Below are 18353 nucleotides of genomic sequence, written 5' to 3'. Positions count from 1 at the left end.
CTATAGAATAATTTATCAATGGTTGAGTACTTCGTACATTGAAGAATTATTCCGTAAATATGCCAAACATGAGTATGGGTTCATACGTATTTTAATTATTACTAGTATTATCATAAATATTTCAAATAATCATTTATAATAATTACTTTTTTATGGATTCTTTATTGAGTTAGAGCAATAACATATAAATATACATTACTTCAAGTTTCAATAAAAATATCTTAATTAGTTAAATACAATTCATTCTTGATTCATTTGGTAACATGAATATAAGATGATGCAATGCAATGAATATATAATGACGTTATTAGATTATATATATATATATATACATATACATATATATATATATATATATATATATATATATATATATATATATATATATATATAAATATTAACAAGAACATTGTGGTACAATGTTTTCTGTGCATAACTATTCATAGTTGAGAATACCATGTACAGTGTTAATAAGAAAATATCATCTGTAAGCTGTTCGACTAGTTAAAAAAATACAACAAACATTATTCGTTGTTTAACATTCTTGCGATTGATCATTATTTAATTTGGCTTACATGTTTATGTTATGAACATTACAATGAATCGCAACTAGCAAAATATATCTTTTGGATATCAAAACTGATTGCGAATATAAAATATTCATTTAGAAAATAATAATAATAATAATAATAATAATAATAATAATAAAAAAAAAGTTTGTAATCAAATAATAATTACAAATTATTAGGCCTTAACAAAATAGATAGCTAGAGGTGAACTAGAAAAAGCAAATGCTGTACTTTTCATTCTGTAGTAAATAATATTTCTTGGGAAAAAAAGAGATGAGTAATACAATGTATAAATAGGCGCAAAGCATAACAAATAAATGTATTGATAGGTAGTAATTTTAAGGTATACAGCATCAGGTGTTTTGATTTTTGTTAGATAGACTATAATTTTTTTTAAGTATCAAAAATGATAATAGACTAGCGATTATCACCCCTCTTAGTTTATAGAATGCCATATTTAGCATATAATTTTGCAAATATTTCAAAACATTATTGTCAATTTATTATACCGATCATGATCCTGTATCAGATTTAGGAGCAGTAGATGCAGGTTTATTGGATGTAGAAGCTTTAACTTTCCTCTTTGGAGGAACTGGTGCATCAGAACTATCAGGCGGTGGAGTTTCAGGAATAGATGCATCAGTTTCTAAACTTTGTAAAGATTTTGTGATTTTCTTTGTGCTCTTTGCAGTCTTTTTAGGTTTATCAGTAGAGCTAGAGCTTTCTCCGCCTTCTTCCTGACTTTCTTTTGGCTTCTTCACAACCTTCTTAACCACTTTTTTCGCAGTCTTCTTTTCACTAGCCTCAGTATCAGTTCGATCTGTTGAATCGCTTTCTGAGGTTGGTTTTTTAGTAACCTTTTTTGTAATTTTTTTAACAGTCTTTCCTTGACCTTCTACATCCTGCGTACTGGCATCTATAGGACTAGTTGGAGGAGTAGGTTCTGTTACAGTCGGTGTAGAAGGAATAGATATTTCTTTTGTTCTAGTAGGCCTAATTGGACATTCTATTGGCGTAGACTCTGATGTTTCCACTGCTGTTGCAGCTCCCTCAACATCTTCTGTTTGTTCTACTTTTGATACAGTTGCAGCAATTAGATCTGTTTCTTTCTTTGCTTCAACAGTTTCAATTGTTTCTTCTTCTTCTTCTTGTTTAGTTTGTGAACTTTCCATTATATTCGATTGTTCACTTAACGTTTCAGTCTTTTGTGGTTGGCTTTCTTCTTCTTTTGGACTTTCAATTTCCTGTACTACTTGCTTAATTACAGATCGTGCTAATAATGAGTCGCTTTCATCTAATTTAATTGTAGACCCATTAACAACTGTATCTCCATTTTGACTTATATTCGAAATTCTATTTGGATCTATTATATTAGCAGCTTCGTTGGAAGATACTAGTAATGTCGGATCGCATAATTGTGTTCTATCAGTTAATTCAACTGGTGTTTCGGAAAAAGCCACAACAGATTCTTGAAGTGGTGCAATTGTAGAGGAAATAACTTCTTCTGTTATTAGTTTTAAATCTTGCGAAACAGATTCTTTTGGCTCTGTTTGTAAAACAGATTCTGCAACTTGTATCGGTACAGGATTAGTAAGTATAATTTCAGAAGCACACGCAGAGGAACATTTTGTATCTTGTTCAATACTCAGTTCATCTACTTTGTCTGCACATGCTTGAATATCATCTTTTTCAGCTTGAACTGCTTTTCTATCAAATTCTTTTGTAACAGTAGTATCTTGTATTGGATCTATTAATACAGTTTCTTTTACAATCGTCGTTTGATCAGAAGACGAGGAGGGTAACTCTGTAGTTGTTTCTGCACATATTTCTTTGATGGTTTTTATTACAGGTAATTCTGCAACTGTTTCAGAAATATTTTCTGCTTCTAATTGTGGTAATTGTTCTTTAGAATCTGCGTCAAATGATACTTTTTTAGAATTAACTTCCTCACGTACAGTGGAACTTTGTTGTATATTAATATCAACAGATTCATCTTTTGTAAGTATTTGAGATGTATCAATAGATTTTTGTTGCGAAATATCATCCTTAGGAATTTTACAGATTAAAGATTGTTTTACGCTCAGATCACTAGTTGTTTCAGCTAAAGAAAACATAAATAATTTACATAAATTCACATGAGTTTTATTTTTTCGTTTACAGAAAAGTAGATATTTATTTCTATATATTTCAACTTTTTTGCTTTTGAATTTAATACTTTTGTTATATCACATGAACAATTTTTCTTCTAATTAAATTAGAAAATATAAATAAAGAATATCGTAATTCCTTTAATTAATTCTTTTTACATTATACGTTTTATTAACTACTTTTCTGTAACTTTGATGTGTGTATGTATATGTGCAATAGTAGTTTATTGATAAAGTAATACAAATTTAGTAATATTTTTTATTAATTATTGAAAAAGCTTATGATATTGATTTATGAGAATGAAATTGTGAATGATTATTGAAAATATATAATTAAATAATAATAATAATAATAATAATCTATGTTATATTAAAGCATATGAAGCATTTGAAACAGAATGATTTTTTATATATATATATAAAAAAAAAAAGAGTTATAAGTTAATTGTTTCTTTTGTTCTTTTTAATAAAATGTAGTAAATATTTAGCATGTTATATTAAGCACTGTTTACTGACTAGTTTACTTTCTCCCAGTTGTTTAAAGAAAAGCCATTTAAATTAAGTAAGCATTTTATGACGTGCTGTTATTCAAAGAAATATAAAAATTTCTATTTGCTGATTTTATACTCCCATAGCGTTAATGATGATTTTTTAAGTGGTCTTTTTTTTTCTAAATGAATACTATGTTTCTGTACTTCCATTATATTGTCAGTACTATCGAAAAAATAAGAATATGAATATTTATGATTTATGATAAAGAGTTAAATGATATTTAACCAAAAATGTAAGACAAAAATTAACTATGAAAAATGAATATATATTACATAAGGCCAATATTGTTGTCACGATTAGTGTGAGCACTTGGAATATTTACCCCAGTAAAGCATAACGACAAAACAAGACGCAGCAATGCTATGGTGCCATGGTCTGTTAGTTGCTGTCCTCTGTTCCTGTTTTAAACACTCAAACTTGATTAATTGTATTACAATCCATTCTTCGTATTGTACTTTTTTGACCAAACAAATGTAAGCTTACAAATCAATATTCATTATTTCGTTTCTTCTATATAATATTTATATCTTCTATAATATTTCTTATTATATTTGTAAATTTTTTTATAGCACATGCTGTATTAAATAGAAAAAAGAAACAAACAGAAAGGCAAAGCATATTTGAGACACTGTTAATGATATAAATTACGAGCATATCAAAATTTCCTTGCAATTATCTTTATGCCTTCGTTCATGCAACTTCTTTTTCTTTTTTTTTTTCTTTTTGTTTTTTGTACCAATATCTTAGAAATCCCGTTGCATAAATTTTCGATTATTGTACTTTCATACAGAAAAATTTTAATATATCTATACTTTTGTTTTTATATTTAATTCATAATATTTAACATTTTAAATAAAATTATTTTGAATATTAAACATACCTGCTAGGCTATTAATATCATCAGTGCCTTCAGATTGAGGCATTAAATCAATACTCGTTTCTTTAGTTGCATTCAGTTCTTCTGTTCCTTCATTTTTTATCTCATCCTAGAAATGGTATTGCATAAGAAATAGAATATTCAAATAACGAATACTCGTTACAAAGGGTTTTTTTTTTTTTTTTTTTTTTTACCTCAGTAGTCTTAGCCGGAGAAGGTTGTCTTGGAGCAAGAGAAAGCGTTTCACAAATTTTTTTCCATATATTATCAAAACTGTCACGACCCATATAATCAATTTGACCTTGTTCCCAACTTTGTTTCCTCATGTGTTCTTCTAAAGCAATTTGTTCTGCACTTCTTGGCTCACCTAATGTCATTTGAGCTAATGCACCAGCAAGGCCAGCCTATGAAATGAATTGAAAGTAATTTATTGAGTAATTTGATTGTGCCCTATAGCAATTTACTCTAAATAAAGCAGATATAAACATATATTATAAATTATAGGATGCAGCATAATAGAAGCAGTATATATTCAAAAGTATTATACGTACAAAATAATTTACACGCCATGTTTAAATACTATATATACATGTGTACTATCGTAAAAGATTATATGCATTATAGCATCAAATGCAGAATATAATGATGTGAAAAAGAGTAACAAACATTTATAAGCTTTATTACAATTATGGAATGCATTTTATGGTATCATCAGTTAGTAGCATAATAATTAAAAATAAAGCATTACTTATGCTTTTTAATAAAATGTACACTATCTTTTTACATTTGTTAAATAATATATTATTTGTTATAGTTTGTCCATGTTTCAGCATATCTATGAAATAGTTCGTCAATGATTGAGACTCGCACAATGATGAACTATGCAATAGACTTGACACATTGACAAATTATAATGTATATTTTCATTTCACTTATCGTTTTGATTAATTTCTATATAATGCCCAACGCTGTTTAAACCCCCAAAATTTATCTCAAACTATTCTACTATCAAATTGTTTTCTTTTTTGTTTTTTCTTTTTTTTTTTTTTTTTTTTTTCTTTTTTCCAATGACTTTAATGTATTGCAAAGATATCTGCCCGACCACATCTTAATTAATTTTATTTTGTTATAAAATAAAGAAGTTTTCAGGATATATTCGGATAAGGTTACAAATATTTTTTCTTTTTTTGTATTGGTTCTAGTTTAATTTAGGAGAACAAGTATGGGAGCAGAGTTACTTACATTTGAACTGTCTAGATGTCCTGTTAAATTCAGGTCAGATTGCGTTGCTACATTGTGGAGATCTGTACAGGGTTCGGAGGAGGGATGGGATGTCAATTTCTGTTCGTCGGTCTGTTTATTCATAATATTACTAGGATAATTATTCTGTTCGATATATATTGTCTCAGAAGTCTTATGTTCACTATTATGTGTACTGTCATGACTAGGTTGAATAAAGTCTATCGTTTGCTTTATATTATGTTGATAATGTCTTTCTTTTTGTTCTTCCTGATTATGATCTTTTTGCTCCTGACAATAATGTTGCTGTTGTTGTTGTTGCTGTTGCTGTTGCTGTTGTTGTTGGTGGTGGTGGTGGTGGTGGTGGTGGTGGTGATGATGATGCGAGATATTAGATTCTTGGTATTGATTAATATGATATGCATGTTGATGATGATCGTGATTATTATTATTAGAACTATCTGACGTTTCTCTCACAATATGAAAATTGACGTAACGATTGTTATTATCAGACGTTAATTTTTGATCGTTCTCATTAGTTTCATATTGACACTCGAAATGGTGCTCTTTCTCATGACGATCGTGAATATGCTGATGCACATTTACATCAACGTTAGATGTCCCTTGATATTGATGTTGATGCTGATCACTTTGCCAGTGAAACTGTTGCGACACTGTAGGATGATTTTCTACATAATTATCTTTCGAATATGAATACGCAAACTCTTCTTGTTGTTTCTTATGCTCGATGAATGGTACGTTCTCCTCTTTTTTATGATACTCTACATTATGTAGATGGGCCGAAAGTTCATTGTAATTAACAGGATGAAATTGATTTGAATCTTGATAAGGTGGATTGCGGTAATTATGATTTCCGCTCGACGTTCCAGTTATTTCATTGTTATTGTAAAAATAGTGAACATTTTCTATGCTTCCTTTATTCTTATCCATGCTCATATCATTTTTCAAAGAATAATTTTCCCATGGATCTTTAAATTCCGAGAAGTCTGGTGTTTTTGTGCAAACGTCACTGTACGATTCATAGTTTGTCTCATTGTAAACGGGATCGTTTGGAAAAAAGGATACGACAGGTAAAGGAAAAATATCGTGCCAAATTGGTGCCAATGTGCTGGTGGCCTATGCAAGCATCATGCCAAAACAGAAAAATGCACACTCAATTGGTTAGTGATGAACTAGTGTGGCAGTGTCCATTTTTCTTATAACTTCCGTACAAACTTTATTTCCCAGAAGATAATATAATTCGTTTCGGACGAATTGTTTCTAAAATTTTAGCCTCTCTTTAAAATTTTTTAAACTATCTTTATTATATACAATGATATTATTAAAGATAACGTTAATTTATTTTTCATCGTTATTAAAATAAGATTTCTTATTCTATGTGTGTTAATGAATCGTTGCATTTATACAAATACAATCATAATTATTTGAATCAGATATAACAAATTAAACCGAATTATAATGCCACACTAGATTACCATAATCATGCTTAATCCATTCGTTTGTACATAACGTAAATAAATCTATTTATCATCGTGCTCTGGCATATGTATGTCAGACGAATGGATTAAAGGGAAAGAAAAGAAAAAAATAAAAAAAAAAAAAAAAAAAAAAAATAAAAGAAAAATAATCAGAGAAAAAGGAAAAAAAATAGACACTGTCCAATGTTGTTTGTGATAAAAGAAGAAGAAAAAAAAAACAAAAAAAGAAGTAATACATAAGAAAAAGAAAAAGAAAGAAAGAAAAAAAAGAAAGAAAAAAGAAGAATAGAAAGATTAAAAAGGCATATTAAAAGCTGTATGAAAAAAAAAAAAAAATAACATTGTCACAAGTCATTCTACGATTATCAAGACGACGATTGTTCTCTCATTTGTTTTTCAATGTTTTTTGAATGTAAACATTTTAATTAATACAGCTATTAATATGATTAGTGGATAATATATAACAAGAGAATGTACAGAGAAAATGTAGCATGAACTTTATACCTTAACGATTAACAAAACAATTAGCGTAAGGAAAAGTTCTATCGAACGATTTTTAAACATGGTCGAGTTCAAGCTACATTTCTAAGTCTCTATATCAATCTTTTTTTTTTTTTTTTTTTTTTTTAAGCAAAAGGGATGCAAAATGAAAAGAAAAAAAAGAAGAAAAAAGAAAAAGAAAAAATCTATCCAGCACATATCAAGATTTTTTAATGAACTCGATAATAAATCTATAGAGGATAGGCGAAAGAAGTTCTTAGGCAATTTTAAAAATCGATTTACTCTTTCTTTTCCGAAACTCTTCAGGCTAATATCGTTTCTTTTCTTTTTTTCCTTCAATTTTAAAACTAGGAACTCTGTACAATTTGACAAAAAAAAAAGAAAAAAAAATAAATGAAGAAAGAAATGCCGAAAGAGTCGTCGAAATTGATTAATCGATATTTAAATTAATCATTTGAAAAATTATGATCTGCCTAAGAACTTCCGATTACACCATCCTAAATAAATCCATAAAAAATCCATAAAGAAAAAAAAAAAAAGAGAAAAAAAAAAAAAAGAAAGTTATTTACATGACTATGAAAGCACATCGTGTTATATTTTCTTTTTTTTTTTTTTTTTTGGTCTTACACATTTTCAAAAGGGGATCCCGTAAAGATTTCTAGAAAGCGATTCCTTTGGTCGCAGTCATACCGATCGATCATACGCTATTTATAATACATTTAAATAATTTCTACGGTGCACGCTAATATACATATATATTTTTTTTTAACTACTAAAGAGAAAAGAGCGCACTAGAAATTTATAGCCAATGATCATATTCTATTTCTTACCTCTTCATTAATCTTACTCGAATTCAATTGGTCATTGCTTTGCTTGGAAAATTAATGGACGGATAAACAAGCGATACGAGGTGTGATACACGTCGACGATATAACAATTTCATTCATAAAGATTGTAATCTCTCTCTCTCTCTCTCTCTTTCTCTTTCTTTTTTTCTTTCTCTCTCCAGTTTAAGTTCACTCAAGAGTATCGACGATTATTTTTTAATATTTGTATGCGTGCAAGACAGCTTAATGTTTCGTTTCGAACGTTCATAAAAGGAAAGAAAGAAAAAACGTGTCTAAATATCTTTTCTCTTCTTCTTTTCTTTCTTTTTTTTTTTTTTTTTCTTTTTTTTGTCGAAATAATACGCCATCGCGATAAGAACGTATATGTGTATAGTATCTACTTTAAAAATTGATTTACTGTTTTTTCAAAAGTTTTACTCGACCTTATGTGCTTACGAGTGTATATATATATATATATATATACATATATATATATATATATACGTTAAGTTATTTGCTACACACTGAATTTCAAAAAGCTATGAAAACACTCAACACTTTCGTAACGATGCGAACTTACCATAATGGGTGATAATTGTGAATGGACTTTGTCACAAAAGATATTCCACCATAATTGTAGCAACGGTTGCAAATGGTTCAAGCCTGATGGCGGTTGTACAATACCGGTCATCGTATCGAAATACTGTAACCATGGTTTCGTGATCCCAATGAAGTGTATTATTCTAACGTCATCCCCAAATCTAAATGAACAAAAAAAAAAAAAATAATTACACTCACAAATGATACGTTTTATATGAGGGTAAAAGAAGATGAAGATGAAGAAGAAAAAAAAAATTTGTAAAAGATCTTACTGTTTAAAAGCGGGAAGATAAGAGTATGCCGCCGTAGAACACATATTATAGATGAACGGTAAATGTTTAGATATATCCTTTCGTGCCCAATCATTGAAGTACATATTTAATAAACCTTGATCGCCCCCATCAAAGGAACCCTTAGCTGTTGCGAACGAAGTGATGGAAGCGAACGTTTGTTGGGACGGTCTAAAGACGAATACACCCGAATTAAAACAGTCGGGCCAGCCGACATCAGGCGCGGCCGATAATTCTTCACGTTCGAACAGCTCGTCGCAATTTCTTACGACCTGAAATTCGTATCGTTATAATTCAAGAGGAAAGAAAAATTACAAAAAAAGAAGAAAAATACAAATAAATACAAAGAATAATAAGATAAGCAAGAAAGGAAGAAAAGATACATATTTATTCATTGGCTATCTTGAATATATCTGTTTTTCTTTTACTCACAAGCGTATCGGCATCTACAAAAACGCATTTCTCGTATTGAGTTAGCCTCCAACAATGTAATTTCGTAAATGTAATACCCAACTCTGGCCTCGCCAAAAGTGCCAGATTAGCTTCGTCTTTCGAATCGAGAACATTTACTTCCTGTACCAAGGAAAATACCGCTGCCAATTTTTCTCTAATAAATAGGATGTCTTTCGTGTTAGATTACATGGTGTGACTTGAATATATATAAAAGAATAAAAAAAGAAAAATGTACCTCATCATACTCGTTACTCCCGGAGTAACCAAAACTGCTAGCTCGTATCTGGTGCCGACTCGACGCAAAGAATGGGCCAATACCAATGCTCCCAGAGAATAGGCATCGTTTGTGGCCAATGTTACCCAAGCATATCCTGTAAACGCATTTATTAATATTTTTTTTGCATAATATATATTATAAATAAATGTTAAGTTACATTTCACCTTTATAAAACTACACAATTTAAATTAAGAAATACCAAAATTAAATTGACAGACGTATTACGACGTACTCATCAATCAATTCATTCTGTTTGCATAATCTCCTTTCTCTCTACATCGAGAGAGAGAGAGAGAGAGAGAGAGAGAGAGGGAGGGAAGAAGGGAAGGAAAAAGATAAGGGTCGAGAAATTATGTCAACGAGCCCCTCCGAGTTCAAAGTGTTATCATACTAAAAGATACAAGAGTTACTAGAAAAGTGCACTCTTTTCTTCATAGCCATTTAATGATTTTTTTTTTAATTTATTATTATTACTTTTATTTTTAGTTATTATTATTATTTTTTTTTAATGCTATTTTTCTTTTGTAACTTCTTTAAAAGTATCGTACAAGTATCTTTACTCGTGTATATTCTTTTTATCGGATAGAGTCAAGTCGAGCAAAGGGAAACGTTTTAAATTCCCTAAACGAGTTTGATATATGCACGACTTATCTGGAGCGTCCTTTTAATTTTAGGAATTTAAAGTTTAGGAATAAAATTGAAGGAATTCGAGGAGGTACGTAAAAGGAGATTTTAAACGCTCTCCTAGAGAAGTTGGCACTGATCCGAGAGTTAGAATATATATTTAGATATCTACTAATCGTCTTCCATGGAAGTTTAAACTATTGTGAAAATGTTCTCTTTCTCTTTCTCTCGCTATATATATGTATATCTTTCGGTCTGTTACCATCGTCAATTTTTTTTCCTATTCGCTCTAATAATTTTTACCAATCCTTCTCCTTGACAATTTTTCATCGAACAAACAATTGTTATATCAATGGGACACTCTAAGGTAAACGTCCGTGACGTTAAGTACGAATGGCTTTGACGTATTCTCTCTTTCTCTCTTTCATATATTCTCTCTTTTTATCTCTCGAATTCAAAAAGAAATCCGATAATAGATGCACGATGGCATCGATTGTCAATGAAAAATTCCCATCGGTTTTCGATTCCTTCGTTGAGACATTCATAATTTTTTTTTCTTTTGTTTTCTTTTTTTAAGAGAGAGAAAGAAGAAAAAATAAACAGGAACAAACAAAAAGAAAGAAAAGAAAAGCAAGGATTCACGTTCGACGATTTATCTCGTTTGACAGGAGAGCTTTTATTCAAAAGATAAAATAAATTGGCATGGGTTTAAGGTTTAATTTCGCGCTACGTATCTAGCTTGAAATCATTCAATGTTTATATACGAATGCTTGAGATTTTGAAATTTTAATGTTTTTCTTTTCTTTTCCTTTTTTCTTTCTTTCTTTTCTTTTTTTTTTTTTTGCTCTCAAAACAACACTCACTTTATTTATAACGAATATCTATTTCTATTTTGCGAGCATGTTCGCGAGACGGCATACGCAAGCGGGATTATCGCAAAATTTGGCCACCATCCGTTTGCTTTTCGTAATAAAAAGCGATCTAATATTAGACGCTTCTATGTATGTATGTATGTATGTATGTTGATACTCGTAAAGATATACCGAATAAATAGCGAATCTTTGAAAAACACGAGACAACGAAATTCGATGTAAATTCCAAACGTTCACGAGTTAACGAGAGCGTAACGCAGAATCCGTCGAATGTAACGCGTTTACGCTTGAAATAGTATATCTACAGGATACAATCAGATAGCCTGCATTCATTAGCTCTTTTCTTATTTTTATTTTTATTTTTATTATTCATTCTTTTCTTACTTGTAAGATAATAATAGTAACACATATAGTAGTACTTTACGTCAAGGATAAAAATTATTAACGTAGAAAAATATTTGGATATAGGTAAATTCGAATAAAGACGATCTTTGAAATGACTCGTTATCAATTATCAACAACTAATTAATGTTCCATCCATTATTACATGGTTTATAATAATCAATTTACTTAGTAAATTAATAAAAAACTTTGAATATAAATCGGATTCGATAATTATCTCTCGTTTTATTTTCTTCTTTTTATTATTTTTTTTCTTGTTTATTTCTTTTTTTTTTTTTTTTTTTTATCCCCGACACAATTTTGAAAAAGTGTACGTCATACATCGCATACGTCACAAATAACGACGATAACCTTTTAAACGAGGAAGAATTTCACGAATGGCCGTCGTGCCAGAAAAATAATTCATCTTGATTGCTCCAATATCAAGGATTTCTCAAATCTTTTTTTTCCTCTCCTTTTTTCTTTCTTTTTTTTTAATACTTCGTAATTTAATAAATCAACGGAATGAAATTTTAGAAGAATAAAAAGAAGAAGACGAAGGAAAAAAATATATGAAATAAATAAATAAATAAAAAATAAACAATTCGTCCTAAAAAAAAAAAAAACAAAGAAAACAAATAGCAAGTGATAATATTTAAATCCCTAAATTTTATTTCAAACTGGAATCCCTAAATTCCCCGAGGGACAGACTTTGATTAAACGTTTCTGTTCTATTTAATTGATAGGAAGGAGAGAGAGAGAAAGAGAAGGGTATAAAAGAGGGGGAGGAGGAAGAAAGAAAAGAAGAGAAAAAATAAAAAATAAAAAAATATAAATAAAAGAGGTTTAATAATAAAATGAACGGAGAAAATCGTCGGAAATGTTCGTATTTGCACGATTCCCGTATGATCGAAGCAACGAGAGGAGTGCACGTTGCCAAAACACTTTTGGAATGATTTACATGGAACGAAGGTCGTATTACAACGATCTTTTCCAACATTTTACCAGCGTACGATGATATTAATACGAATAGATTTTACGCGTTTTCTAGGATAGTAGGCAGCGATCTGGCAGGAAGAGATTATTCTGCATGTGAATTTTACAGGATAGAAAGAGAAAGAGAGAGAGAGGGAGCAAGAGATTAAGAGTAAATAAATGCCAAGTAACAATAATGAGTCAGAGATATTTTGTCTGTATGTGTGAGATAGAGATAGAGATAGACGTAAAGAAGAAAAACGTAAGCGACGAGAAGGAAACGTAAGGACGGAACTTTGTAGATCATATTTCTGCTGGCGATGTCTCTTAAGAAAGTTCGGAAGTTGTCTCGGTTTTGTAATCTCACAACCGCACGTACATTATTTTCAATTATTACATTTAAAATACGTCTTCTCCTTCTTCTTTTCCTTTTTCTTTTTTTAACGTCTCCTACTCCTCCCCATTCTCCTTCTGTTTCGTTCAATCTGATTAATAACCATTAAAAATCGTGATAATCGATTAAACAAGAATTAACAATTATCGAATGAATATTATATGAATACGTTGAAATTTTCTTCGATTATATGAAAATTTTCCATTCACATCATATAAAAACCCCGACTGGATGATGGAACAACGAGACTCTTGGTGGCTTTTAAAAATAGTGCATCTTTCCTTCGAGGGAGAGAAAAAGAAAAAAAAGGAGAGAGAGAGAGAGAGAGAGAGAGAGAGTTACGAAGGTATAGTCTCGCTATGGATATATACATATTATGATACGGAGACGAAACCCGAGAGGCAGAGTACCGGCTGTCCGTTTTCTACCACATAGAGATGGTTTATATTTATACAGAGGACGGCTTCTTATAATAGCAAAGCAGCCTCCTCACATTTGTACGAAATGCAATTCATACACCTTGCCTTAGGTCAAGCACTCGTCTAACACACACTCTCTCTCTCTTTCTCTCTCTCTCTCTTTCTCAGCTCCAGACAGGCTTCCTTATAAGATAGGGTCTCACTTGTCTCTTTAGATCCATTCCTAGATCAAGAAGATATATATAAATACGTATATATATAAATATATATAATATCATATAAATACGAAGTAATCGAACTGTCTTGGATCTAATATATAAGAGATATAATATCAAGAGACAAAAAAAGATCTAAACTTAAATTTATTAACTCCCCTATCGCGAATAGTATGGTGCGCGTGAGAAAAAAAATATGTAGCCGAATTTATTTATGATACGTACAATACGCATACAACGTATTACATGTATAAATATTTCGAATTTTTCTATAATGATCTTAAACAAAAAAAAAAAAAAAAAAAAAAAAAAAAATTATACGTACGCGCATGAAATAATCCGGAGCCGCGATAATTAATGATATCAATTATCGACAAATCAAAAGTAGAATCGATTTTATAACTGTTTCGAAACCGACACGAGAAATTGAAATATAAATCTTAAACGAAACACAGATAATAGTTGGAAATTTCGGTTCTTCATAACTGTTTTAATCAGAACCTTTATATAACAATTTTAGAGTTATTTTTGGAAACATTTCAAGCCCTGCTCGGAGACTACATTGGCTACCAGTATCTGGTCTCTAAGAAAGTTACTTTTAGTCCGAACTTTAATATATTAAATTCAATGTATTTAATAGCGACCAAGGAGCAAAGTCGTAAGGGTTTTCTTGGTCGGCAACGACCAAAAGAAATATTCCCTTGAATCTAATGGTCGCCATCGATTGGTCGACAAAGCGCACGTAGTCTTAGCTGCACGTTCTCGTTCCTTTTATCTCTGAAATTTAATTGGAATATTATTGAGTATACTTGAGGTAAAAGAAAATGGATAGATAGATAGAAAGAGAAAGAGAGAGTATGAGTGTCTAAGTTAATTATCGATCGAACAAATATAGAACTGATTAAGAGAAGAGTATTCCGACATATAAAAGTAGAAAGACGCTAGTAGAGAGACACGTGTGCCAGAGACCGTCATACCAAAGGACTCTGAGTGCTGATCTTAACCGAGACAAGTTCGACCTTGCGTGAAAGCAACGCGAAGACCGTATAGTATATAGATATCGGTGGTAGTATCGGTTGAAGAAGAAGGGGTTAACGAACCTGACGTTGCTCATAAAACAAGTCGAAATATTTTGCGGAATAAGATGAGGGGAGAAGTAAGAATCTTGTAGAAGAAACCGCTCGTAACTCGTAACACGATGCTTTTCTTCCCATAACTGTAAGAGGCCAAGCTATTCTTCATATATGTATTGTTAGCTCGTACCGTTGTGATTATTTAAACGTCTCTCCGACGATATATCATTGTCCTTAACTAACGAATAACGTTTGACGATGATATTAATCGTGGAAGGATTTTTCATCGTACGATAAACGTCGTTCAGAATACTCGTTGAATTTATCTCGATCGATCAATAGTATCGATAAATCGATCGATCGATCCATATATACGTACATAGATCAATATCGTTCTTATATGCGAACGTCTTATAATACGATCAAACATCTCGTTTATTTGAAATTATTTCTCGAGGATATATCAATTACAACCTATATAATCGCGTGTCATCCGATAAGCTCATTGTATGGATCATACGATATGGATCATATCGTTCGATCAGTGGATATCTGTTATACAAATGAGAATTAAATCGGATTTAAAAAAGATGACAGGTTCGATAAAAAATCTCTTTGAATCTGACATTTTTATTTATTTTTTTTTTTTCCTAGCTTTCTTATTTTTTTCTTTTTCTAATATCGTTTGAAAAACACGTACGATATAGGTATGTGCGATAACGAGTACGAGCAAGCGACCAAAAAGAAAGAAGGAAAAAAATCAAGATCGATATTATATCTATAGAACTTATTTTTTTTTCCTTTCTTTTTCTTTCTTCTTTTTTCTTTATTTTACGCTAGAATCAAGAATTTAAAATAAACCAAATAAATGTCTGCCAATGGAGTCGCGTTAGAAGGGATTCAGAACGGATAGAGATAGAACCCGTTTACGTAGATTTTTTTTCCGCGAAATACTTTTCGCCGGGCATGTACGAAACAATTTCTAACGCATCAGAATAAGTATAACAAGATCTACGACATTTGGCAAGGAGCCGCCAAGTTTCTCCCCTCGAATAGCCAGGAATAAACTGTCGGAGATACCGTAGAGGCGATGACTTATCTTATTTCATATAAAAGGAGGAACCTCGAGAGGTCTGATAAAAAAAAAAAAAAAAGAAAAACAAAATTAGAAAAGAAAAAGATATTTAAAAAATGAGAAAACAACACACAGATTTCGTTTTCAGATACGTTGCCGGCATAATAATTCTGTAATTTCTACGTTGTTCCAACATTCAAACTTCGTTGCATCTCGTTCGAAAAAAAAAAAAAAAGACAATGAAGACAAACTTATGATTGAATACTATCGGGGAAAGTTGCATTAAAAAAATCGACATATTTCCCGCCAATCGACGCGATACACAGGGGATGAGAGGGTAAAGTATGACAGGATAGAATAGGGTGGGGTGAGATTATGCAAGATGGGAATAAGGGAGGTTGTCAAGACGGTAGGGAAAAAAAAAGAGCGGGAAATAGCGCACGCGCGTTCAGTAATTTCTGCGCACGTAACCTCCCCTTCCTACTCTTCCCCTCATCGTCCTCCTCGTCCTCATCCTCACCTCTTCCCTCTTGACAAATGGAACACACGATTCGTAGGGCAAGGAAATAGAAAAAGAAAAAAGTAAAAAGAAAAAGAAAAAAGAAAAAGATGAAAAAGAACGATCGCCTTGGTACATATGATATTTCTATGTATTCTCATTCTCTTCGTCAAGTAAGTGAAGAAGTCCTCTAATCAAGAGGGATTAGATAGATTAATGGTTCGTTCGTTGGACGATGCTAATCATGTTATGAGAAGGTTATTAGGTCAAGACCGGTTATACCGGCGAGAAGAGCTTATCGCGTGCCGGCCGGACGATTCATTCGATCGAATACGTACATAACCTCTCTTTTCTATATTCTTTATAACTCTATATAATATTTATATATATATATGTATACGTATATATATCGAATTAAGAAGTAGGTAACGATAGTTGGAGAATATTCCTCGTCATCGTTAAGACTAAATGTAATTATGGATGAAATTAATATAAGTAATAATTTAATAAAGTGAATAACCTACCGGCCATGATAGTAGAAAATTATTAACTGCTCGAGTTTCTTTTCTTTTCTCTTTTCTTCTATTCTCTTTTATTACTCTTCTATTCCTTCTTTATTCTTCTGTTTAATTGCTGAATCAAGTCGTGAGACACGATCTAAGTACACACCCACGAGCTGTCGGCAAAAGAGAAGACGGTAAGAATAAATGAATAACGAGGAAATATTTTATAACGTAACGCGTGCACACCCTGCCGACCTCGCGACGCGAGTGATCACAATGAAGATCTGTTCGTAAGTTCTCTAACTTGATCTCTCTCTCTCTCTCTCTCTCTCTCTCTCTTTTCTTCTTCTCTCTTCCCCACTCCTATTTCTCCTTCCTTTATGTCTCATCTCTGTGAAACAGAAATCTTCATCTTTTTTACCGAGCGAGCAAACGTACGACAAAACGAGCGCGCACAAATGCGCCACCAATTAAGAATCAAATCTCGATATATTATTCACCGTATGGATCAAACTAGATCTGACATTCTCATGTGTATCATCTATCTATCTTTTTCAGAAAATATAGATGACATAACCTCTCTCTCTCTCTCTCTATCTTACATCTACGTTATTTTAATATATGCGATCCGATAATAACATACATCGGGTAGCGGCAAATCGAATCCCCACAAGAGATGTCTCGAGTTATAAAAGCGTATACGGAGCTTCGTATAAAAAAAAAAAAAAAAAAAAGAAAAGAAAAAAATACCGATTTAATAACAACAAGGTTAAGGCTTAAAGAAAGAAAAAGAAACGAAAAAAAGAAAAATAAACGATGTATTAAGAACTCCGGTCGGTCGATTTAAATTTGTTAGAAGGAATAAAGGGATTAGTTTTTCAAAGGAAAAGGAAAGAAACCAAAAAGAAGAACTTCACACGTTGATGCGCAAGATAGGTACGAATCGAAGGTGGTGGGAAGAAGGTGATAAAAGGGAGGTAATACAGTGGCGACACCTGTCGCTGGAGTATTGCGGCATACGATGCGTCGCGTTTCAGTTCCGGTCGTTCCTCGATAGCGAGCGAATATGCGACGTAGAGCGGGAGGAAGTATTGCAGGGGCCGACGAGGATAAGACCGAGGATTCGTCGTACGGTGGTAGCGCGGCGCGTGACACTAAAGATCGTCAAGAAATTCTTACGTCTCGTTTTGATAAAAAAGAAAAGGCCAATTGGAAAATGTAGGCACGCATCACGGGCATCGAAGTGCGTGCCCGTTTATAAGCACGACGAATCGATCGGGGAAAAAAAAACAAAAAAAAAACAAAAAAAAAACAAAAAAACGTCGTTGAACACTTACACGTCGTCCTAGTTATTCTTGTTTTTCGTCATCCTCCTCGTCATCTCCTCAACCTTGTCCTTCTCTTTTTTTCATCTTCTTATCTCCTTGTTGTCATCGCGACAACGTATTTACATTCTTCCCTACTAATTCTTCTGAGTTGTGTTATTTGTTTT

The 18353-nt window shown here is 31.6% G+C and overlaps 1 protein-coding gene across 8 annotated transcripts; it reads right to left on the bottom strand.

Annotated features, from left to right (window-relative positions):
* Nucleotides 1–142: 142 nt before the first annotated feature.
* On the bottom strand, nt 143–18336 carry LOC124428631 (general transcriptional corepressor trfA). 8 transcript variants are annotated; one of them, XM_046972892.1, is made up of 10 exons: nt 18199–18331; nt 16883–17034; nt 9790–9925; nt 9534–9708; nt 9084–9373; nt 8792–8972; nt 5388–6521; nt 4340–4549; nt 4149–4254; nt 143–2670 (listed from the first exon to the last, which is right to left on the bottom strand). In XM_046972892.1, exons 2-10 carry the CDS (start codon nt 16887–16889, stop codon nt 1082–1084), a joined length of 3828 nt encoding a protein of 1275 aa, XP_046828848.1. In that variant the 5' UTR covers nt 16890–17034; nt 18199–18331; the 3' UTR covers nt 143–1081. The 8 variants fall into 8 exon arrangements, 7 of the variants coding, with proteins under 7 accessions (XP_046828848.1, XP_046828847.1, XP_046828846.1 ...); XM_046972891.1 differs by lacking the exon at nt 18199–18331 and adding an exon at nt 17117–17228; XM_046972890.1 differs by lacking the exon at nt 18199–18331 and adding an exon at nt 17108–17220.
* Between the last annotated feature and the right edge of the window lie 17 nt (nt 18337–18353).

The sequence above is a fragment of the Vespa crabro genome, chromosome 13, assembly GCF_910589235.1.
Source record: "Vespa crabro chromosome 13, iyVesCrab1.2, whole genome shotgun sequence".
Lineage (NCBI taxonomy): Eukaryota > Metazoa > Arthropoda > Insecta > Hymenoptera > Vespidae > Vespa > Vespa crabro.
Note: the sequence above shows the minus strand (reverse complement) of the source record. Positions and strands in the feature narration are given on the sequence as shown.